The sequence below is a fragment of the Python bivittatus genome, unplaced genomic scaffold (assembly GCF_059951505.1).
Source record: "Python bivittatus isolate LINGU-HERP-01145 unplaced genomic scaffold, Pbiv_v1 ctg000840_np1212, whole genome shotgun sequence".
Lineage (NCBI taxonomy): Eukaryota > Metazoa > Chordata > Lepidosauria > Squamata > Pythonidae > Python > Python bivittatus.
Window position 1 is genome coordinate 34,111,452 of NW_028277113.1, and position 20,357 is coordinate 34,131,808.

Genomic DNA, 20,357 nt, shown 5'->3' on the forward strand with positions numbered 1-20,357 from the left:
CAGCCTGCTGATCTAGGTAAGAAACACTGACTGTCTCTTTATCCATCATGAAATTTGAACAGAAGTAGACAGTTCCTAGTTCTAGTCACATATATGGGATCTTTTTTCTTCTTCAGCAAATAGCAACTTTAAAAAGGAGACTTCCTTCTCAGGTGAGTATGCAACATAAAATAGCAGAAGTCATTTTATGTAAAGTAAGTCCCATATGTGTGACAAAGAAGAGAACAAGCTGAGCTTACTGCTGCTATTTTTTTCCCCTTCCTTGATGTTTCACAAATTTTAATTTGTTCCAAATGCTATATACCCCTGAACAACCTAAGTAATTGTTCAATAGCCTATTCTGCTTAGAAAATCTAGAACTGTTAATTAAATAAATTAGTAAGAGCTTCTCTAGGGACATTTTTCACTATTACATTCACATGATATGCCCATACTTACTTCAATTTTTTCAGCCAGAGCTGGAGTTATTAAGATTTCTCTTTCTCCCTCATCATACATTCGGAAAATAAGATTTTCTATCACACCATCTGCGATGCAGCTAATAACTTCCTGGTGCTTAATTTGAGTAGCCTTTTCTCCCTCAAGCTGATATATCCGCAGTTCTGCAACGCAGCTACTAGGAAGCACTTTAATAGTCTTCTGTACTGGTGACACATTTTTACAACTCTAGCAATAAAAACAGAAGAAAATACCAGAAGGAAAGAAGTAAAAGAACCTGATATTTCATAGCTGTACAACAATATATTACCTAATCAAATCTAATTAATAACAGGTATTAGACTCTGAATATTTGCAATGTTTTTTATATTAACTTAAAAAACATGAATAAAATCTATGTAGTACATCAAAATATAAATAAGAAACACTGCATTTATTTTGTTTTGAAGGGTTTTTTTTGTTCTGTTTTTTTTAGTATGCTGCTCTTAATATAGTAACATTCTGGTATGAGTTACAAATGCTCTGGGTATGGCATTTCCTCCAAAATGAAAACTACATTTCTTCAAAACTTTTCTGCAGCATGATTTTTACACTTCTTTTTGCCATGGTTTGCAATGGTCATCCGGTCTAATAAGAGAAGATTTACTATCTGGCTAGCATTTATCAAAAATCTTGACTTATTCAGTGCGCTCCTGGTGCATGAAGACAGTGGTCTACAGTTGATGCTGAACAAATTCTCAGATGCTGCTGTGCTCTTCGACCTGACTATCAGCCTGAACAAGACTGAAGTACCTTACCAGCCTGTGCCAAACACTAACCGCGTAGACCTAAAAATCACTGTTGATGACACCCAGCTGACAAATGTAAACAGCTTCAAATACTTGGGAAGCATCATCTCAAGCGATGGGTCTTTGGACAGAGAAACTGGATCAGCAAGGCCAGCTAGGCACCGGGGCAGCTGTGTTCTAAAGCTCTCAATCAACACAACCTCCGTATCGCCACAAAGCTGAAAGTCTACAGAACTGTGTTTATCCCTTCTCTCTTATATGGATGTGAGTCCTGAACTCTGTACCAAAGGCACATCAAACAGCTGGAGAATTTCACATATGTGCTCTCCGCTCCATTCTTGACATTCATTGACAAGACTGTGTCTCCAACCTGGAAGTCTTGGATCACATGGAACCCACCAGCATTGAGTCCCTGATTATCAGAGGCCAGATGTGGTGGGTGGGACATGTCATTAGAATGGATGACCACCTTATGACTCGCCAGTTGCTGTATAGAGTACTGGAGTCTGGAAAGAGACCTCGAGGTTGACCACGCAAGCGCTACAAAGACACTGTGAAAGAAACCCTACACCACTGTGACATCCAGCCAAGGGAACTAGAAGATGTAGATGCTGACAGAACCTGCTGGCGAGCCCCGTGCTTTGAAGACAGGCGCTGCCAAAAACTGATAGAAAACCATGAACGATGTCATAGAATAACACTCACAGTTACTACAACAATGGAATTCCAGTGCCCCATTGTGCTAGACTCTGCACTTCCAGATTGGGACTGCAGAGCCACCTCCATGTCCACAGATGAACTGTACAACTGCGTGTCTTCTTCAAACCCAATGGACTACCATATTCAATTTTATTGGTAAACTGAAATAATGTTCATGTGCCACTTGCTAGCTGTTACTTTCTATTATAAAAGCAGTGGCTGACATGAAGTTTGTAGATATATGCTTGTATGAAATAAACAGACTTCAAGATCTGAGGAATCTTCTTTCAGCTACTGCAGATATTAACATTACTTGCTCTTCAATACAGGTAAGGCATTAGGAGTAGTCTATGGAATTACATAAAATTGCTCCTCATGATTTTCATGTCTCAATCTCACTTATAACCTTAAAAGAAATAAAAGTTATATCAACACCAGAGCTAATGGTGCATAAGACTGAGTATATTTTACATTTTGTCAGCTTTTTAAAAAATATCTCCACTTGACCAAAAGCACTGATTGCCTCCTAGTAGATAGAGAGAAGAGTATGCAAGAGTTCTAGAGCTCTGGATGATAATAAGGAAGTAGAATATCTATTTCACTTACTGGTATTTCAATCTTTGCTATAACTGTTTGATCATTCTTTATATTTGGAATGTGCAGAACTGGTCCAGTTAACAGATTTGTGCCATCATTGCTGCAATCTGCAACATATACAGGAAGGCCTGGAACTCCTAAAAACTAATATAACCAAGAATAATTTCAATTAAAGTCATGGCTCATTCAAGTCAAGGTCACAAGATGGCATAAATGTCTTAGAACAAAATTCTAAGATAGACTACAAATATGATGAAATAACAATGGCTTCTTCCTATAAAAAAGATGACATTCCTAGAAGGCTATTTCCATGGATTCCTGATAAGAAAGCCAATTCAGTACATTAATTTATCCAAGTCTGCATAAATATGTAATTTTTAATTTTCTAATATGTATGTAAAATATTTTACTTAATGCTATGTAATACAGCGCCACATTACACAAAGTTAACTTGTACTATTATCTGGAGAAGAATAACTTATAAAATTAATTTAAAGTTATTTAGTAAATAATATTTTAAAAGATTTTAAAACACATAATACAAATTATATAACACCTTGTTAAATATTTTGATAGTTACCAGTTTATCCTTCAAATTACATTAAAAGTTTCCCTCAAGTTCAAGTTCAGCATGTTATCTATATAATTTTCAAACAGATCTCATCAAGTTTCCTAACAGCTTATGCCATTATAAATTACAATAAATTCTATCTCTGCTGCTAATCTCATTTAAAGGATCCTCTAAAACTGAAACAATACAACTTTATGTAAAGAGAAATCTAAATGTTGGATGAGGTACAAATGCACAGATTAAATTGTAATCTAGAGACTATTTCCAAATTGAATTGAAGTTTACTTATTGGATATACAAAAGAAATCTGCTAATGTTCTGAAAGATTTTTGGTTTGAAACACAGATGAACAGAAAACTAGCTCTGGAACTCTTTTTGAAGGGATTAAAATATATTTTTAAAAACTCAGGGAAGGAATACAAGATTGGCTTATTTGACGAGAGCTAAAGGAGAAAAATAGTTACATCTGGTTGCCCTTACTGGACTTTTGCTGACAAAGAATGACTGACAAAGCATTTGGATTTTGTTTTTTGTTTTTATTCAATACATGAGATATGGGGTGAAGACAGATTATGTTGTATTTAGATATAGTGATAAATTATTAAGATTGTCTTTACTTGCTGGGATGAGGGGGGAAGTTACTTTTTTCTTTTTTTCTTCTATTTTTCTGGGGGGGGGGTTCCCTTTCCAGTGTCAATGAATATTTGTGAGACATTAAAGAATTGAGCACAGTCAACATGTCAATATGAGCAGATACTGAAAGAGAATTGGTATTTAGTCAAAAAAATTAACTTAATATGCTCACAATCACTTTAGGATTGGGATATCTTTACAGGTGTCCTGGACTTATGACCATTCATTTAGCAACTGTTAGAAGTTATAGCGGTACTGAACTAAGGGACTTATGATCGGTCCCTGAAGTTATGGCTGTTGCAGCGCGCCAGCAGTCACATGATCAAAATTCAGGGACTTGGCAGCCCGCCCACACTTCAACTCCCACATCCACCTATCTCCCCCCATGTATGCCCTTTCGGTCCCCTGTGGCCCCTGCTGCCCTAGCTGACCTTTGCCATCTACTTGCTCTCACTGCTGACCATGCATGCCCAGCCTGGCCCTTCGTGACACAGCTGCTGGCCGTACGAGGCTTTCTTCCCAAGGTCATGCACAGTGGTTTCCTCGCGAGACATGGAGTAGTTGGCCTCACGTGACCAGCAGCTGCCTCGCAAAGGGCCAGTGAGGACATACCTCATCAGCAGAGGGAGCAAGGAGACAGCAAAGATCAGCTGGGGTGGCAGAGCACAGGGCAGCAGGGGCCTTGGAGTGCAGGGTGGCAAGCGTGACTGTGGCTGGGACTAGGCTGGGTGGCTGGGGCTTTCCAGGGAGTGACGGCTTTGCGCTGCACTGCTGGGCCAAACTGAGGCTTCCCAGGGTGTGGTGCAAAGGGGCTTCCTGGCACGCTGCAGTTCTGGGCCAGCAGCACGGCGCATAGGGACTTCCTTTTTGCGAAGCCCAGCTGTGCAGCACAAAGGAGCTTCCTGGTGTGCTGTTGTTCTGAAGCTGCAAAAAGCCCCAGAACTGTGGCACGCCAGGAAGCCCCTTTGCACTGCGCGAAGCCCAGCCCAGCAGCATGACACAAAGGGGCTTCTTGGCATGAAGGGCCAGGTCAGCCACACCTCTTTAGCAGCAGGAGCAAGAAGACAGTGAAGGTCAGCTGGGGCTGTGGAGCGCAGAGCAGCAGGGGTCTTGGAATGCAGGTTGGTGAGGGCAACTATGGCTGGGACTGCAGGGGCAGCTGAGGCTTCCAGGGGCGGCTGTGGCTTCATGCTGCACTGCGACTCAGGGCCTTCTTGAAGCCCCAGAGCAGTGGTATACCAAGAAGCCCCTGAGCTGCAGTGTGGCAAGCAGCTCCAGAGCCACGTAGTTCTGGGGCTGCTTGCTGCCCACAAGGCAGGGTGTAGGGTTGCCAAAAGGGCAGAGACGGGGGGATAGGTGGGTGGGAGGAGTTAGAGGCAGTCCATTACCTTACTGAGGCTTGGGGCTGGGAGGGACCCAGCCCGGAATGGCTTGGATTGGGGTGGGTCCTCGGCTAACGACCAGTAGAATTCACTTAATGGTGGCAAAGGGGGGTGCTAGGATTGCCTAAGCAATCGCTAAGCGATGCAGTCATGTGACATTACGCTTTACGACTACATTGCTTAGTAATGGAAATTCTGGTCCCAATTTTGGTCATAAGTCAAGGACTACCTGTAATTTCTTTATTGCTGCTTAATTAACTATTTCTGTTATGTTTTAAATTACATATTATATATATATATTTCTCAGAATTCCAGAATGGTTGCAATATGTACCTCAATATTTATAGTAAAAATCCATGAGCGTGATAATCAGTTATGGCTTAATCACCAATAAAACTAATGGTACCATTGTTGCAGAAGTTCATTTTAACTCCCCTCTGTGTTACAGTGTTGTTTGTATTTTGTTTTTGGATTGCTTTCTGTTTTTATGCTCCTTTTTCCAGCAGGTTCAAAACCAGTAACTTAAGGAGGCAAAAAGAAACTTAGTAAATTTTAACTATGTTTTGACTGGGCTAGAGGGAGCTGAGGTAAAAACTGCCTACATAAATGAAGTTAAAATCAGTTATAATGTGTTATTAGAGGAGGAAAAAAAAGTACTATTCAGAAAAAGCCAAAACACAGATTTTTACATGAGACATGCTCCAGGAAAAAAAAAAAAAAGCTGAAAGCAAAAGGTTTGGAGGCTACAGTATATCACCAATTGATCAGGATGAACTGAAAACAAATTTTATTCTTTTATTTGTTAACATATGGACTGCACATTTCCATGTTATTCCCATATCCTACTTGCTTTTATGGTAATTGATTTTTCACTAGGAATGTCATAAAAAAGTCTTAATTTGCTATTTAAGCCTAATTTGATGTCTATACTTTCATCCTTCAGCTAACTGACTTACCATACAATCCAATAAAGGGAACTGAGAGAATACAAATTAAATAAGTTTAAAAGCTTATTTTAATAAAGAACTACATTTAGTAGAAACAATAAAAGTAACAGGATGTGTTAAGATACTTGGTTTCTTCGCCTTCTAATCATCTCACAAGTAGGCTACAATTAGTGCCACCACAGTTATGTTTCTTATCAGAGAAACAGATATACTGTGGGTTATTAACCCAAAACTCTAGCCAAAATGTCAAAATCTATGTTCTAGGGCTGCAATCACAAAATATTTCTATACTTTTATTTTCAGTAATATAAGCAATTATATTTGAATGTCATTGCCTACCTTGCAATAAACAATTAGTTTTGGTTGTGCTGTTATGTTGCCTACTTCATCCAATACTTCAACATGAAAAGCGAAAGATGTTCCATTCTCAATTTGCAAGATATCAGAATCTGTTTTCACATTTAGCTGCCAAGGAAGGCCTGTTGGAAGTTACAAACTGAAATTTAATTTGTTGCTACATGCGTTGAAATGTCAAAAAACAAGCTAACAAGGAAACTTTGAAAATGTCAGTATTTTAAATTAGATCCATACCATAATCATTTGGTTGCATGATCAGTGCCTTTAAGAATTAGCTACGGATATGCAATCCAATGCAGCCAACCCTCTATTTTTACTTCTCCATTAATGGTTTTTACCTATGATTACCTAAGGTTAAAAATACATTTTACATTTTCCTTTTTATACTTTTTAGTAAAGTTAATGTTTAAATTATGTCTTGTGCTATTCTAATTTGCCAAAGCAGGGTGGGGGGATGACTGTTTTCTCTTGCCACGTGCCCCAAAGCTACCGTGGCCATGACGAGACACTACAGAATTTGTTATTTTTAATAACCTTTTTCCCTTCATACTGACAAGTAAGACTATAGGCTGTGGGTTTCTTGTTCTACTTTACACCAGAGTTAAGGAGAAAGACATCAGTAAACACATCCTCCAAGTAGTTAGATGGTGGCACCAATAATTACCAAGCAGCTATACCAAGGCAGGAAGGTGAGGCCAGGGTCTATAAAAACCAGAGGTCTTCTGGGATAGGAGAGATGACACCGCCCACCTTTCAACCTACAGGTTCCGCCCTGCTTCTAAACCTGGAAATTGCAGAAATGCATTACTACATTCTGCTGCCTTTTCATGCTATTGCGCAGAATGGGACTATCAAGAACATTCCACACACAGTGCTTTGGAGGAGGCTGCAAGAAAATTCCAAGACTGTAAACTAAGCTGTAAAGTTAACCGCACCCTCCCAACGAAAAAGGAGGGCAGCAGTGGCAAAGCACTTACGTTTTGGACATGTCCATGCAGTCACCAGGAGTCAGCTTGACTGAAGGGACATTTTTAAAAAACGTTTGCTTACAGCCAACAGTGATGAACTAAAAAGAGAATGCTGCTTTCGCACATAGTTCACTTCAAATGGTCATAGGAAATAACTGCAAGATTTTAGGGTCCATTTGAAGATAAAAAGATTCCTCTTTTGATGAATGTTACCTATTCCTTTTTAAAAAATGCTTTAAGCATTTTAAATAGCATTCAAACCTTCTGGAGGCTCTGTTAAGAGTTCAATAGGGTTCAACATCTTCTAGTCTTCTCTCTCACACAGTAATCCTGAGCAGGGCTGCCAGTGCAAAGATAAGGCTTCTCCCTCCCCAGGTATTCCATTTGCAGGTCACTGAATTCTCAGTGCAGGAACCCAGCAATTTTTGGTGTGAATGCTTGGAGATAAGAAGGATGGCTAATCCATTACTATCCCAATTGACGGCCCACTAACAAATGATCCATATATCCTATAAAGGACCTCCCCATCTGTCTCAAATTGGTGAATACAGGATTGGCAATGGTATCTGCAAATGTTATCAAATTCTGTCAATATTCAAAGTCAAAGACAATTTTTCTAAAAAGTAAAAAAGAATGAGAAGACCTAGGTCCAAAATCCTTTTGTGCATGTGTATATGCCTTCTAGTCAGAGTTGACTCCTGCCTGGACAACTCCCTGAGGTTTTCTTGGCAAGATTTTGGAAGTGGTTTGCCATTGCCTCCTTCCTTGGGCTATAAGAGAGTGACTGGCCCAAGGTCACTTAGCTGGCTTTGTGCCTAAGGCAAGATTAGAACTCACAGTCTCTCGGTTTCTGCCTGATGCCTTAACCACGATGCCAAAGTGGCTCTCCTCTAAAATCCTTATACTTATTTTTTTTCTGAAATTTGGCATTTTCTTCCCATCAAAATTCTCCATTGTTCATATTCATCCCATTCTGCTGCAATTCAGAAGTATAGCTTTTGTGAATCAGCCAGGAAAACAAAATCATGTAAGTCGAAAACCCACTGGATGGGATTGAACCGTTAATGCAAAAATTGAAAGACTTTGGGTCGCTAGCAGAGTTCAAAGTAAACATACAAAAAACAACGGTTTTAATATGGGTCATTACCAACAAAAGAAATTGAATGAATTAACTGGATTTACAGTAGAGAAAAAATTAAAATACCTGGGAGTATATTTGACATCAAAGAATGCTGGTTTATTTCAGAATAATTATGTTCCACTTTGGACAGATATTAAAAAAGACTTAAATCGATGGGAAAAGTTACAATTGTCATTACTAGGAAGAATATCGGTGATTAAAATGAATATTTTGTCACGAATTCTATATCTTTTTCAGACAGTTCCAATATTGACTTCAGAAGCATCTTTTAAACAATGGCAATGTGATATCTCTAAGTTTATATGGCAAAGGAAAAAACCAAGAATAAAATATAAAGTTTTACAAGACGTGAAAGAGAGAGGTGGTCTGGGTTTTCCAGATTTGAAACTGTACTATGTAGCTTGCTGTTTAGGTATGACTTAAAGAATGGATAACCTTGAGAAATGAAAAATTATTAAATTTGGAAGGCCATGATTTGAGATTTGGATGGCATGGATATTTGTGGTATGATAAAGTTAAAGTTAATGTGGACTTTAAAAATCACTATATTAGACTATATTAGACTTTCACTGTTAAAAGTTTGGAATAAATGTAGACCACTTTTATGCCCTAAGATGCCGATGTGGACACAAGAAGCTTTCTATAGAACTGAAACAAGAGATAAAGATAAATGGATGAGATACCAAGATTTATTAGAAAAAGAACAAGGAGAATACAAAATTAAATCAAAAGAAAATTGGTTTCAGAAGGATATACCTTTCAATGGCCTTCCTATATGGAATATAAAGAAAAATTTAAAATTGATAAAAAGGAATTTGGATTTGAACAGAATAAATCGGAATTTGAAATCCAATTATGTGAAACAGTTGAACATTTAATAGCAAAAATGTACAAATTATTGTTGAGGGAAGAAATGGTTGAAGAACAAGTTAAAGAATGCATGATTAAATGGGCAAAAAATATTGGTCATAATATACATATGCAGCAATGGGAAAATATGTGGTCTAAAGGATTAAAATTTACTCTATGTTATACCTTGAAAGAAAATTTCTATAAAATGATGTATCAATGGTATATGATACCCCAAAGACTATCAAAGATGTATGGGACAATTTCCAATGTTTGTTGAAACAAGAGGGGTCATTTTACCATATGTGGTGGACATGCAAAATTGCAAAGAAATTTTGGATTCAAATACAAATGTTGATGCAGAGCATACTACAAATACAGATTCCATTCAAACCAGAATTATTTCTGTTGGGGATAATGGACTTTCAAATAGGAAAGCATCTTATTAGAATTACTCAATACATGATTACCGCAGCAAGACTTTTGTATGCACAATTTTGGAAAACCCAGACACTACCAACAATACAAGAATGGTTGTTAAAACTGATGGACGTGGCAGAAAATGACAAACTGACTTGCTTATTAAAAAACTCAAACAATTACTACCTTAAAGAATGGAAACCATTGATGGACTATTTGCAAAATGCAGGTGGGGTGAATCTTACATGGGGATTTGAAGATTAGATTATAAATGTAATGGGATATATTTAGACAAAGAATTATTCTTATTTAATGTATTAAAAACTGGAACCTATGATAGCCTTATTATTTCTAAGACCAGAGATAGATTGGAAGTTATCTATTTTTCACATCTTTTCTTCTTTTACTTTACTTCACTTTTTCTCCTCTTTTTCTTTATTTTGTATTTCAAATTTTCTTTTCTATTTCTAACTTTTAAATATGTATCTTTAAAACTTCAATAAAAAATTATTTAAAAAATCACTCAAGTCGATCTATGCTGCATCTGGATTCTAATACACCTATAAAATGTACACCTCTTTTTAAATCATTAATGTGATTTTCAACAAATGCTTTCATGTATTTCAAATATTTCACTTACCTGGGAGAAATTTAACTTCTGAAACTTGGGATTCTTCCTCCAGACCAGTAAGAGTGATCTTTAGATTAAAGTTCTATTGAAATAATCATAATCATAACAACAACTGTATTTGAATATTTAGCATTTATAGTGAACAATCTTAAAAAACAATTACTTAAAAGTACAAAAAATAATAATTGTTTAAACATATGGTTTGCATCTTTACTTGTAGTACATTGCTGAACACCCTCAACTACTGAACAGAGATTTCTAGCTCTTTCCAAACTCTGCTTTAAATCATACTCGGATTATCCCATCACTTGAAAGACACTACTTCAGGTTCATAATCTACCAAAACCAATTTAACTGAACAGGCATGCAAACAGCTTTAAATGGTTTAATAATAGAACGGCAGGTTTGTTATAATCGCTACAAATTCTGCTTTAAGACTATCCATTTATTAGGAAATAAAAAATTGCATATTGTATTGAAAAAGATTAGCTTACCTTTCCCTGGTAATTATTCACAAAGCCTTTAGCAGTTATGCCATTAATGGCACAATTTGGTCCTCTATTTATTTCTTCATATTGTAATGCTAAACCACTACAAAATAAAATTTATAATAAATGGAAGAAATCAGTGACTGTGGCGATTTTAATTTTAGCTGTCATTTATAAGATAAAGGGTTATGTTTCAGTAACAATTTTGTCTAATTCCTCTGAGAGACCAAATTAAATGTGGTCATTAAATGTGATCGATAGACAGACAGACAGAAAGTGGCATAACTGTATTTATAGAGTGAAAGACCTCCTCTCCTGGAAGTCTTCTGGGTCTATGCAGCCTGGCTAGGTCACCTTGCTTCAGAGTAGCAGTTCGGTATATCCTGCAGCTAGTACCTATCTTCCAGGAAGCCTCTTGCCCTGGCATCCTCTACCATATAGTATGTGTGAGAAATAGTCTCCTCACCATCTATATTACCTTACTGGCAATGAAAGGTAAACATGAGAAAAAGTCTCCTGGCCTTGTAGTAGAAAGGTATGTGACTGGACAGTTTTAATTCTACTCCTCTTTTGGGAAACAGACCAAATCTCACAAGAGATAAACAAAATCAAAGCTTTATTTTAAAAGACGATACTATAAAAATATGTTAAACTTTCAATACTCAAAATGCAAACCTTCAGTGTTGAATGATACAGCTGCAACTTGGTCAAAAAGGGGAAAAAAACACCAATCCTCAAATAACAATGTAATGCCTGAATAGACCAAACGATGGCAGTGGTCAAATTATTACAAAAACAGGTAGTTCCTGCTTAATGACTTGGGACTGGAATCTCAATCATTGAGTGAAGCAATCATTAAGCAAGACACCCACATGTCTGCTTCGCTGAATGACTATAATTCAGGCATTCTTTGAGAATAAAAGGGCTACCTGCTAGAGGGTTCCACCTTGTCCCCTCCGCTTGCAACCTTCCCCAACGGCTTCCCCGTTGACTTTCTGGGGAAGCCAGCAGAGAAGATTGCAAATGGTGACTGAGTGATCGTGGGGCACTTGGCAGCTGGTCGTAAATGCAAGCTGGTTGCCAAGTGCCTGAAATGCAGCCACATGACTGGGGGGGGGGGCAACGCAACATTTCACGATGGATGGAAGTGCTTTATGGGCCTTTCTGAAGTCACTGTAACTTCGAACCATTGTTAAACATATGGTCATTAAGCAAGGACTATCTCTAGGATTTCTCTTTATTCTTCTTCTTCTTCTTTATTTGATTTATGTGCAAAAGTGATTCTGTGTGGCGATGTGATGGAATGGGATTATGAAGGCCAGACTCAGGGAGAAAAACGTTTTCTTTCATCTCCTGAGGCGTGAGGGAAAGATAAGAGGATGAGACTGGCACCTCCCTGAGGAATTCACAGTGTTGTGGCTGGCATTACTTGGGAGCTGGGGTTTCAGTCTGGGAAGATTCTTGCTAGAGGTTGTAGCTAATAAACATTGCTGGACTGAATTTACATGGTCTCTGCGAGTTCCTTGGGCTAGGCCTGACAGGCTTATTCTTATTAGGACAGGAAGATTTTATAGAGGAAAATACTGAATCTTCTGGAACATGCCTGATGTATGATTCAACACTGTCATAAAACACAATTACTTACTTGTACAGAGGTGTAAAGAACATTGGTTTTAAGCACACCCAACAAAATAAATTAAACTGTAATGAATCTTCTATGTAACACATTTACCTATTTCTTAGAGATAACCTGGATCTGAAGCATAGTGCCCTGCCATTTTTCCTTGGGCCTCCCCGGTCTATTGTGGTAATTCCATGACTTCCTTGTTCTTTTGGGGCTCACATAACCCTAACACTTTTGGTCTCCCACTGCCATTCTGGTGAACATACGGAGGGAGATCTGATGTGTAGCCTCTTATTACAGTCTGGGGAAGTCAGATGTTGTCATGCTACTCTTCCCAGCCTTTTTGCTCTAGATGGTTCCTGGAGAATCACTACTGCTAGTATTGCATGCCACCAAGTCTAGAATGGAGGTGGGAAGGTGATTCAAAGGGCTCTTGTACCTCTTACACTGCTACTGGGCTTATTTGCTACCACTGCTGATCACTTCTGATTTACTGTTTCTCTGGCATTGGAGGCTGCAGTTTCTCTGATCCATCTTGGCCTTCCATCTGACCAATCAAGCTCTTTCACTTCTGGTTCCACCATGTCGCTCACTACACTTTGGCCTTCCCAGTGTGCCAATCAGCACATCCGTCCCTTCTTCCTCCCTCCCCTCTCCTTCCCTCTTCTTGGCTCTGAAGATAGAGTTAATGGAAAACCACTGCTTCTTCTAAGAGGGAGAAAGTGGGACTGAAGGAAGAGGGTTTTCTCATAGAACAGGAAGAAATCATAAGCCTTGTCTTCTAACTAGAAAAAGCAGAGTTAATCTGCTGTCCTCTATGTGTGGAGTGTGTATTTGCAATGAGGTAGAAGGGAGAAGCTTTTGCCACCATCCTTTCTGCCTCACTAAGTGCTGGAGTGTAAAAGAACAGTGATTGCTAGATGAAATCTATGGGATTCCAAAATTATCTGTAACTTGGTTTTCTCATCTGCCTTGTTTTCTCATTACGAAAACCCATGCACATGTTCACAAAAGAGTAAAATACCCCAAAGTCTAGCTATTTATCTGTAACTGATTCAGCTTTTTAAAAAATTGGGGAGAGAAGGATGTGGGAGAGAAAGGACATGGAGTTGTACTTGCTTGAAGGAAGCAAGACAAAAGAAACCTCAGCTAGCTTTTTTCTCTACAGAATGGTCACATATGGTATCATCCATTCACATCTAAGAAAAACTGTTATAACTGCCATCACTTTATATATTCTCACTTTATTAAGGGAGGAGAAAAAAAAATATTTGCTATGATACAGGAAGCATTTGTTCCATTGGATTCCATTGCATTCCATTCTAAGCTCCCTATAACCAGCTTAAATATAAGAGATTTTAAAGGACAATGTTCTAGTTTAATGATAACACAGAGCAAATAAACAGTTTATGAAATATATAATGCCCAGCATTATGCACTCACACAGCAATTTTTCTTAAGTGTTATAAAAATGAAATAATAACTATTACCTCACTTCAAGGACCGGTACAATATCCTCTGTCAGTTGAGTGGTATTTCCAAATTCATCCTTGACATCTAGAGGAATACTGAATGGATGCCCTATCCGAAATGGAGAATCCAAACGTCCTATTGAAAACATCTGAGGTTTGCCCCCTAAAGAAAAGAAAAAGATATGGTGACATCTTAGTGGAGACTGGAATTTTTCAATGAGATTGTTGATGGGCTTAATCATTTTTGCTATCTTCATCAGCTTCCAGTTATTAATTTACCCATATGTAACAGGAGGGAAATTTTCAACACTTTGCTTCCTTCATATATAAGGCTTCAAATGACAAAAAAGGTTGATCTGTACAATGATTTTAAAGACAACATTTTATTTTGAATGAACTGACACATCCGGTAAAATGAAAATTAGAATGGAATTTGTAGTCCCTTTCTGCCATCAACATATTGAGTCAAATCTTTTGTACGTTATATCAATGTAGAGTTTAGTGATGATAGCCATCACATTTAAATGATCTGACATGGGCCAACAGGCTGATAGTTCCTTTATGGTTTGGGGATATCTTAGTTTCACATATCGTATCTGCACTGATAACTCAGCATTCCTTATGCAGGGTTAGAGGTAGTCACTGTTAATACTGGTGCAGATGTAAAGGTGAATTGTGATGAACAGAATTGTACCCAAGAATTGTGAGGAACAAATTTGAAATTTTGTGGAATATTTCTCATGTTTTTCATTATGGTTAGCATCTAATCTTTATATATTTTTGTGTGGCATTATGGATTAACTGTATTTCAATGTCAACTTTTTAATTGTAAAAGTGTTTATAATACCTATTTCTTAGAGAAAACACAAATACTATAATGGAATTAATCATTCATAATTTCTGCTACTGCTCAGTTTTTCTGCGGCTGCATTAAGACAGTTCTCCAAATAATATAATAGGGAGTTTTGGAATTGGGTTTCGCAAATCCGATTGGCACGATCCATCAGGGTTTTGATAATGGATCGGGCCAATTGGATCCATCAGAAAACCCACTCACACAGACCGGTACCTACACAAAAACTCCAACCACCACCCACGTCAGAAAAAAGGCATTATCAAAACCCTGATGGATCGTGCCAATCGGATCTGCGAAACCCAATTCCTAAACTCTGAACTTAACCATCTTAATTGGGTCCTACAAGTGAATGGCTACTCCAAGAATGAAATAAAAAGATCCATCAAACCAAGAAAACAACATGCGACTGAAGAAGAAAAACAGCCATCCACCAACAAAGTATTTCTGCCCTACATCAAAGGGGTCACGGACCGCATGGGAAAACTGATGGAAAAACACAACTTCCAAACAATCTTCAGACCCACCAGAAAAATATAACAAATGCTAAAATCAGCAAAAGACAAAAGGGACCCCCTCACCGCCGCAGGAGTATACCGCATACCATGCAGCTGCGGGCAAGTATACATCGGGACCACAAAACGCAGCATCCATACCAGGATAAAAGAACACGAAAGACACTGCAGACTACAGCACCGAGAAAAATCTGCAGTAGCTGAACATGCTCTCAAGCACATTGGATACAAAATCCTATTTGAAAACACAGAGATACTGGACAACAGCAACAGCCACTATACCAGACTATATTGGGAAGCCATTGAGATTCACAAACACCAGCACAGTTTCAATAAAAAAGAGGAAAGTCTAAAAATCAACAAAACCTGGCTACCAATCCTGAAAAATACAGCCTGCAAAAGGTCAACGAACTCAGCTCAACCACCAGGATGTGTGAACAATTCACACAATGAACATGCTAATCACCCTCAGCAGCCACTCGTTAACAACTCAATAGAAGAAAAAACCCTGCCTAACCCCCAGGAAGATACACACATAATCTGACACCAAAACAAGCAGCCACTCGTTAACCCAAACCCCCCATACCCCCCACACCCCCCACACCCCTTCAGGTACCCTCGCTGATCTCTATAAATACCCACAAAAGGGTCACATCATCCTGGGCACAGAGAGAACTGCTCCTGTCTGTGCTCCTGCCCTCTGAAGATGCCGGTCACAGATGCTGGCGAAACGATAGGAAGCAAAATCTCCAGAACATGGCCACACAGCCCGGAAGACCCACACCAGCCATTTCTGTGTAACTTTTTCTCTAGGGAACCACTCTTCATAGATAATTAATATTAAAGCTAAGGTTCCTTTTCTCCACTGATTGAAAGAATCATTGTTTGGAGAACTGTCTAAATATTTCAGCTCATTTATGTTTTATTAACATTTTCAAAAATGCTTTCAATATATTAGCTCATTTTATACAAAGATATGAAACGTATTACACTGACAGGGACAGTAAACTGACAGGGACTTAGAGGACATCAATTAAACTTACCTATTACATGAAATGTAAATTTTTTAGATGGAAGAGACCTTCCTGCGTAAGTGTCTGTATTGTTTTCATCATTCAACAGCACTTGCAGATTCAGTGTGTAGGTCCCAGGCGTAACAATATTTTCTGTATACAATCAGACATAAATGTTAAATTTAAAGCATCAAATATTATTGAAATATAGATACACTGAAAGCAAAAGCACTTACCAATTTTTCTGAACCAGTAATGCCATTTCCTTGCATGTTGACTGATATGAGAAATGATTTCCCTATTTCCACTAGGGGCTTACAGAAAGAGAAAGAGGGACAGAGATTATATATATATATATATATATATATATATATTCATTCATATACGTATGTCCAAAACTTCTCCAAATCCATTAAGATTAATAACAGATTGATTTATAGTATAATAATGCTTTGTCCATCAAAGGTTACACTCAAATAATAGATATTTATAATACAACACAATAATCATCTATATATTTACTTACTTTACCTGCCTCTCAGGTATAACTGACCTCAAATGTTTGTATATTAAAATTTTCCAGTTCATTTTTTTTCTGCTGCTATTAACTTTCCTTCAAACCTATCATGTTTTAAGTTTTGTAACTACATTAGTGACATTAGTACATTCCTTATTTCGTTTCAATATATAGTATAGCTGCTTAAGAATATAAAAGAAATAATATTCAGTACCAACTTGTAAAAGCAATTTACAATTAATTTTAATATACAGGAAGTCCTCGCTTAACGGCTATTCATTCAGCGACCGTTCGAAGTTACGATGGCACTGAATGAATGGTATTTACGACCAGTTCTTGAAGTTACGGCTGTTGCAATGCTCCCAGTCACGTGATCAAAATTTGGGCGCTTGGCAGCCTGCCCGCATTTACAATTTTAAGACGCACTTCAATTCCCCCTACCTGCCCATCCCCCCCATCTCTTTCGTTTTGGCTGCCCTGTACTCTGTTGCCTGTGGCCAGGCTCAACTTGTCAGCAACAGAAGGAAGAATATGGTGAAGGTCAGTTGGGGACCACAGGGGACAGCAGAGGCAGTGGAGTGCAAGGTGGCAGGGGCAGCAGAGTGCAGGGTGGTCAATAGGTGGGTGGGGGGAATTGAAGCGGAGGCGAGCATGGTAGGGCAGAAGTGTGAGGTCCTGGCTGAACATTGGTCTGGCCCTGGCCTAACAACTGCAACCAGGATTACCAAAAAACTGCCATCACTAAGCAGTGTTGTCATGTTATGTTTCACCTAACAACCACATTGCTTATCGACAGAAATTTTGGTCCCAATTAGGGTTGTTAACTGAGGACTATCTGTAAGTTAGCTGAAATAAAACCAAATGAAACATTTAGCAGTGGAAAATATAACATTTTCTCATTTAAGAACTAAAATAACAAATTTGTTTTCAAAGTTTTCAAAGTAAATTGATATTAACTTAGGAGGGAACGCCACTGAATAGACAACATGTGTGATGGAAGGCATGAGCGAGGAGGATCCTGGAATGGAGCTTCAAGGTTACATGGAGGGGGAGAGACATTCCAAGCATCTCCTCAGCTCCCAGCCGGAGCGTGTGAAAGTGAAGAGAAGGAGACTGGCCCCTCCCTAAGAGATTCAGGGTTATAGTTGCTGTCATTGGGGGTTAGAGTTAGTCTGCGGAGATTCTGCCTAATAGGTGTAAGCTAATAAAGTAACTGAACTGTTCCTGGATTGTCTCGCTGTGGTTCTTGGGCTGAACCTGACAACATGACTATGAAGGCCTTTTCTGTAGTATTCATCAGTGTTTACTATTCTTAGTGGCAGGTTAGTAAACAGAGTTTTTGATATTTCTTAAAGCATGAGCATGTTCATACAAAGATAACCTGTTTTTCAGTTCAATCCTTTCATTTTCACCAGATATTTCTTTATTTAAAATATTTTTCTGGCTAAGCTTTAACTTGTTTGCCTTTATTCACGGCAGACAAGGAAGGGAAGGCAGGCACTAAAAACCAAGGAGCAAAAAGGGAGGGAATGGTGTCCAAATGCCAGTGAAGAAAGAACACATTATTCTTCAGGCCTGGCACACTTCGGATATATGAAGGCACCATGAAAGATAAAGAACTACAACCTTACCATACAGTTTACAGTGTTTGTAACATAACCACTATGACCACTCACTCACTTTCTAATTATGACTTTGAAAACACATTATTATATAACAGCTAGTGAAAGCATTATAAAAACATTCAAGTATATTGTTAGCTTAGTTTCTTTAATTTTAAACTAATCTACATTCATATTTTCAAGAATACCACAATCTCATAAAAAACATTGCTTTGAGTTTTTTGCTATGCATAGGCAAAGCAGTTACAAAATTAACTTGTATAATATCTCCATACATATAGTAAGAACTTTTGGTTTCATAAAATATTGGCATATATTTATAATAAAAAAATCCACTTATTGAGGGATTAGTGGTAAGATCGATCCTTGGAAAGTTGTGGGCTAATTTCTCAAAACAACATGCATTATACATGGCTGAAAGGAAGAAAATTGTAAAAGGCCATCAAAGCCATCACTGATTTGGTATGCACAAGTTCTTGGGCTGTAAAATGTTATACAAAGTACTATGCAAATTACAAAATGTTACATAAATTAATATGCATACCTGCCTGCTTTTTTGGACCTTAAGATCAGGTAGATCACTGCCTAAATCTGTTTGAGGACTACCAGAGATACATTTATTCTATTCATGTATTTATGGTTAAATGATTAATCATAAAGTGTTGCTTTACCCAGCCCCTCTCCCTTTTTTAAAGGCAAAATTACAATCCCACACAACACTTAACACAATTTTTGGCCCAAAATGATGGATATGAAAATGAGTACCTGCATATTATTATATATCTGCATGTTATTCATTATATTAAAATGCTAATTGTAAAAATTCTAAATCATGTTATTTTGTATTGGTTAATTATCACTTTCTTTCTTCTTCTTTCTTCTTTATGGATTTATTCTATTTATATGGCCACCCATCTCAACAAGGGACTCTGGGCAATGTTTTTTGTACACCACCCAGAGTTGGGCAGCCACATAAATGCCTAAATAAATAAATATGTAAAGTCAAAATTTGAAATGAGATTTACTACTGGCTAGAATTTGAGTACCTTATTTTAATATATATTGATTTTGAGTACCTTATTTTAATATATATTAATGCATTAAAATAACCTAGGAAAAATATAACTTGCATGCTTACAATGCAAAATAATCTGAAGTTCCACAAGTAATTTCTTCTGTCCTGCACGACTTGGAACTGGAAGCTTTTGCATAGGCTCACCTTTTCTATTCAGTATTTTAACGTTTAGATCTCCTATGGAAAAATAAAGCAACCAACATACTTGAAAAACAAATTGACTAAGACAGATTTTAAAGTACCATTTCAATTAACAATCAATCCACATATATATGAGAAACAAGTTGAAATTAAGCTATATCTGAAATTAATACAAACCTATAATAAATCCTGCACGTTTGGTCTCATTTGGTAATAATTCATCTCCTTTAGGCCATGTTAATGACAAACTGTCAGGAAGTCTAGTAAGAGAAGAAGTTACAACTGTTTACATTCCCTAGGTTTACCAATATAAGAGTCACTTTAGTGAGATAGGTATCTATATAAATTGTCTAAGTAAATAAACAAAGTAAAACACTGATGAATTAAATTTATTATCAAGAAAATAAAATGCATCTAATTAATTAACTTGTATTCTTTTTGAAAACATATAAATAACATAATAATTTGCTCAGCCACTGCAGGCAGTAGAACCAAGTGAGCTCCAGCTGATCTCAAATAGACTAAACTGAGTTAATGATTGAATGAGAAGGCACCAGGAAAATCTCAGGGTTACAGATAAGACTGGGAAGTTGAAAAAAAATCTGGAAGAATGCAA

General features: G+C 37.6%; 1 protein-coding gene across 4 annotated transcripts in view; it reads right to left on the reverse strand.

The window, feature by feature from the left end:
- The window catches only part of SMCHD1 (structural maintenance of chromosomes flexible hinge domain containing 1), a 116,778-nt gene that overhangs the window by 47,587 nt on the left and 48,834 nt on the right, over nt 1–20,357 (reverse strand). For all 4 annotated transcript variants that reach the window (XR_015793931.1, XR_015793929.1, XR_015793930.1 and 1 more), the window contains exons 15-24: nt 19,919–20,001; nt 19,664–19,777; nt 16,623–16,700; nt 16,417–16,539; nt 14,024–14,168; nt 10,916–11,012; nt 10,431–10,503; nt 6,395–6,534; nt 2,532–2,666; nt 439–666 (exon numbers count right to left, since the gene is read on the reverse strand). Coding sequence is in view for 1 of the 4 variants with exons in the window: in XM_088130648.1 (XP_087986774.1) it covers nt 439–666; nt 2,532–2,666; nt 6,395–6,534; nt 10,431–10,503; nt 10,916–11,012; nt 14,024–14,168; nt 16,417–16,539; nt 16,623–16,700; nt 19,664–19,777; nt 19,919–20,001 (1,216 nt within the window). In the remaining 3 variants the exon portion in view is untranslated. The remainder of the gene's footprint in view (nt 1–438; nt 667–2,531; nt 2,667–6,394; nt 6,535–10,430; nt 10,504–10,915; nt 11,013–14,023; nt 14,169–16,416; nt 16,540–16,622; nt 16,701–19,663; nt 19,778–19,918; nt 20,002–20,357) is intronic.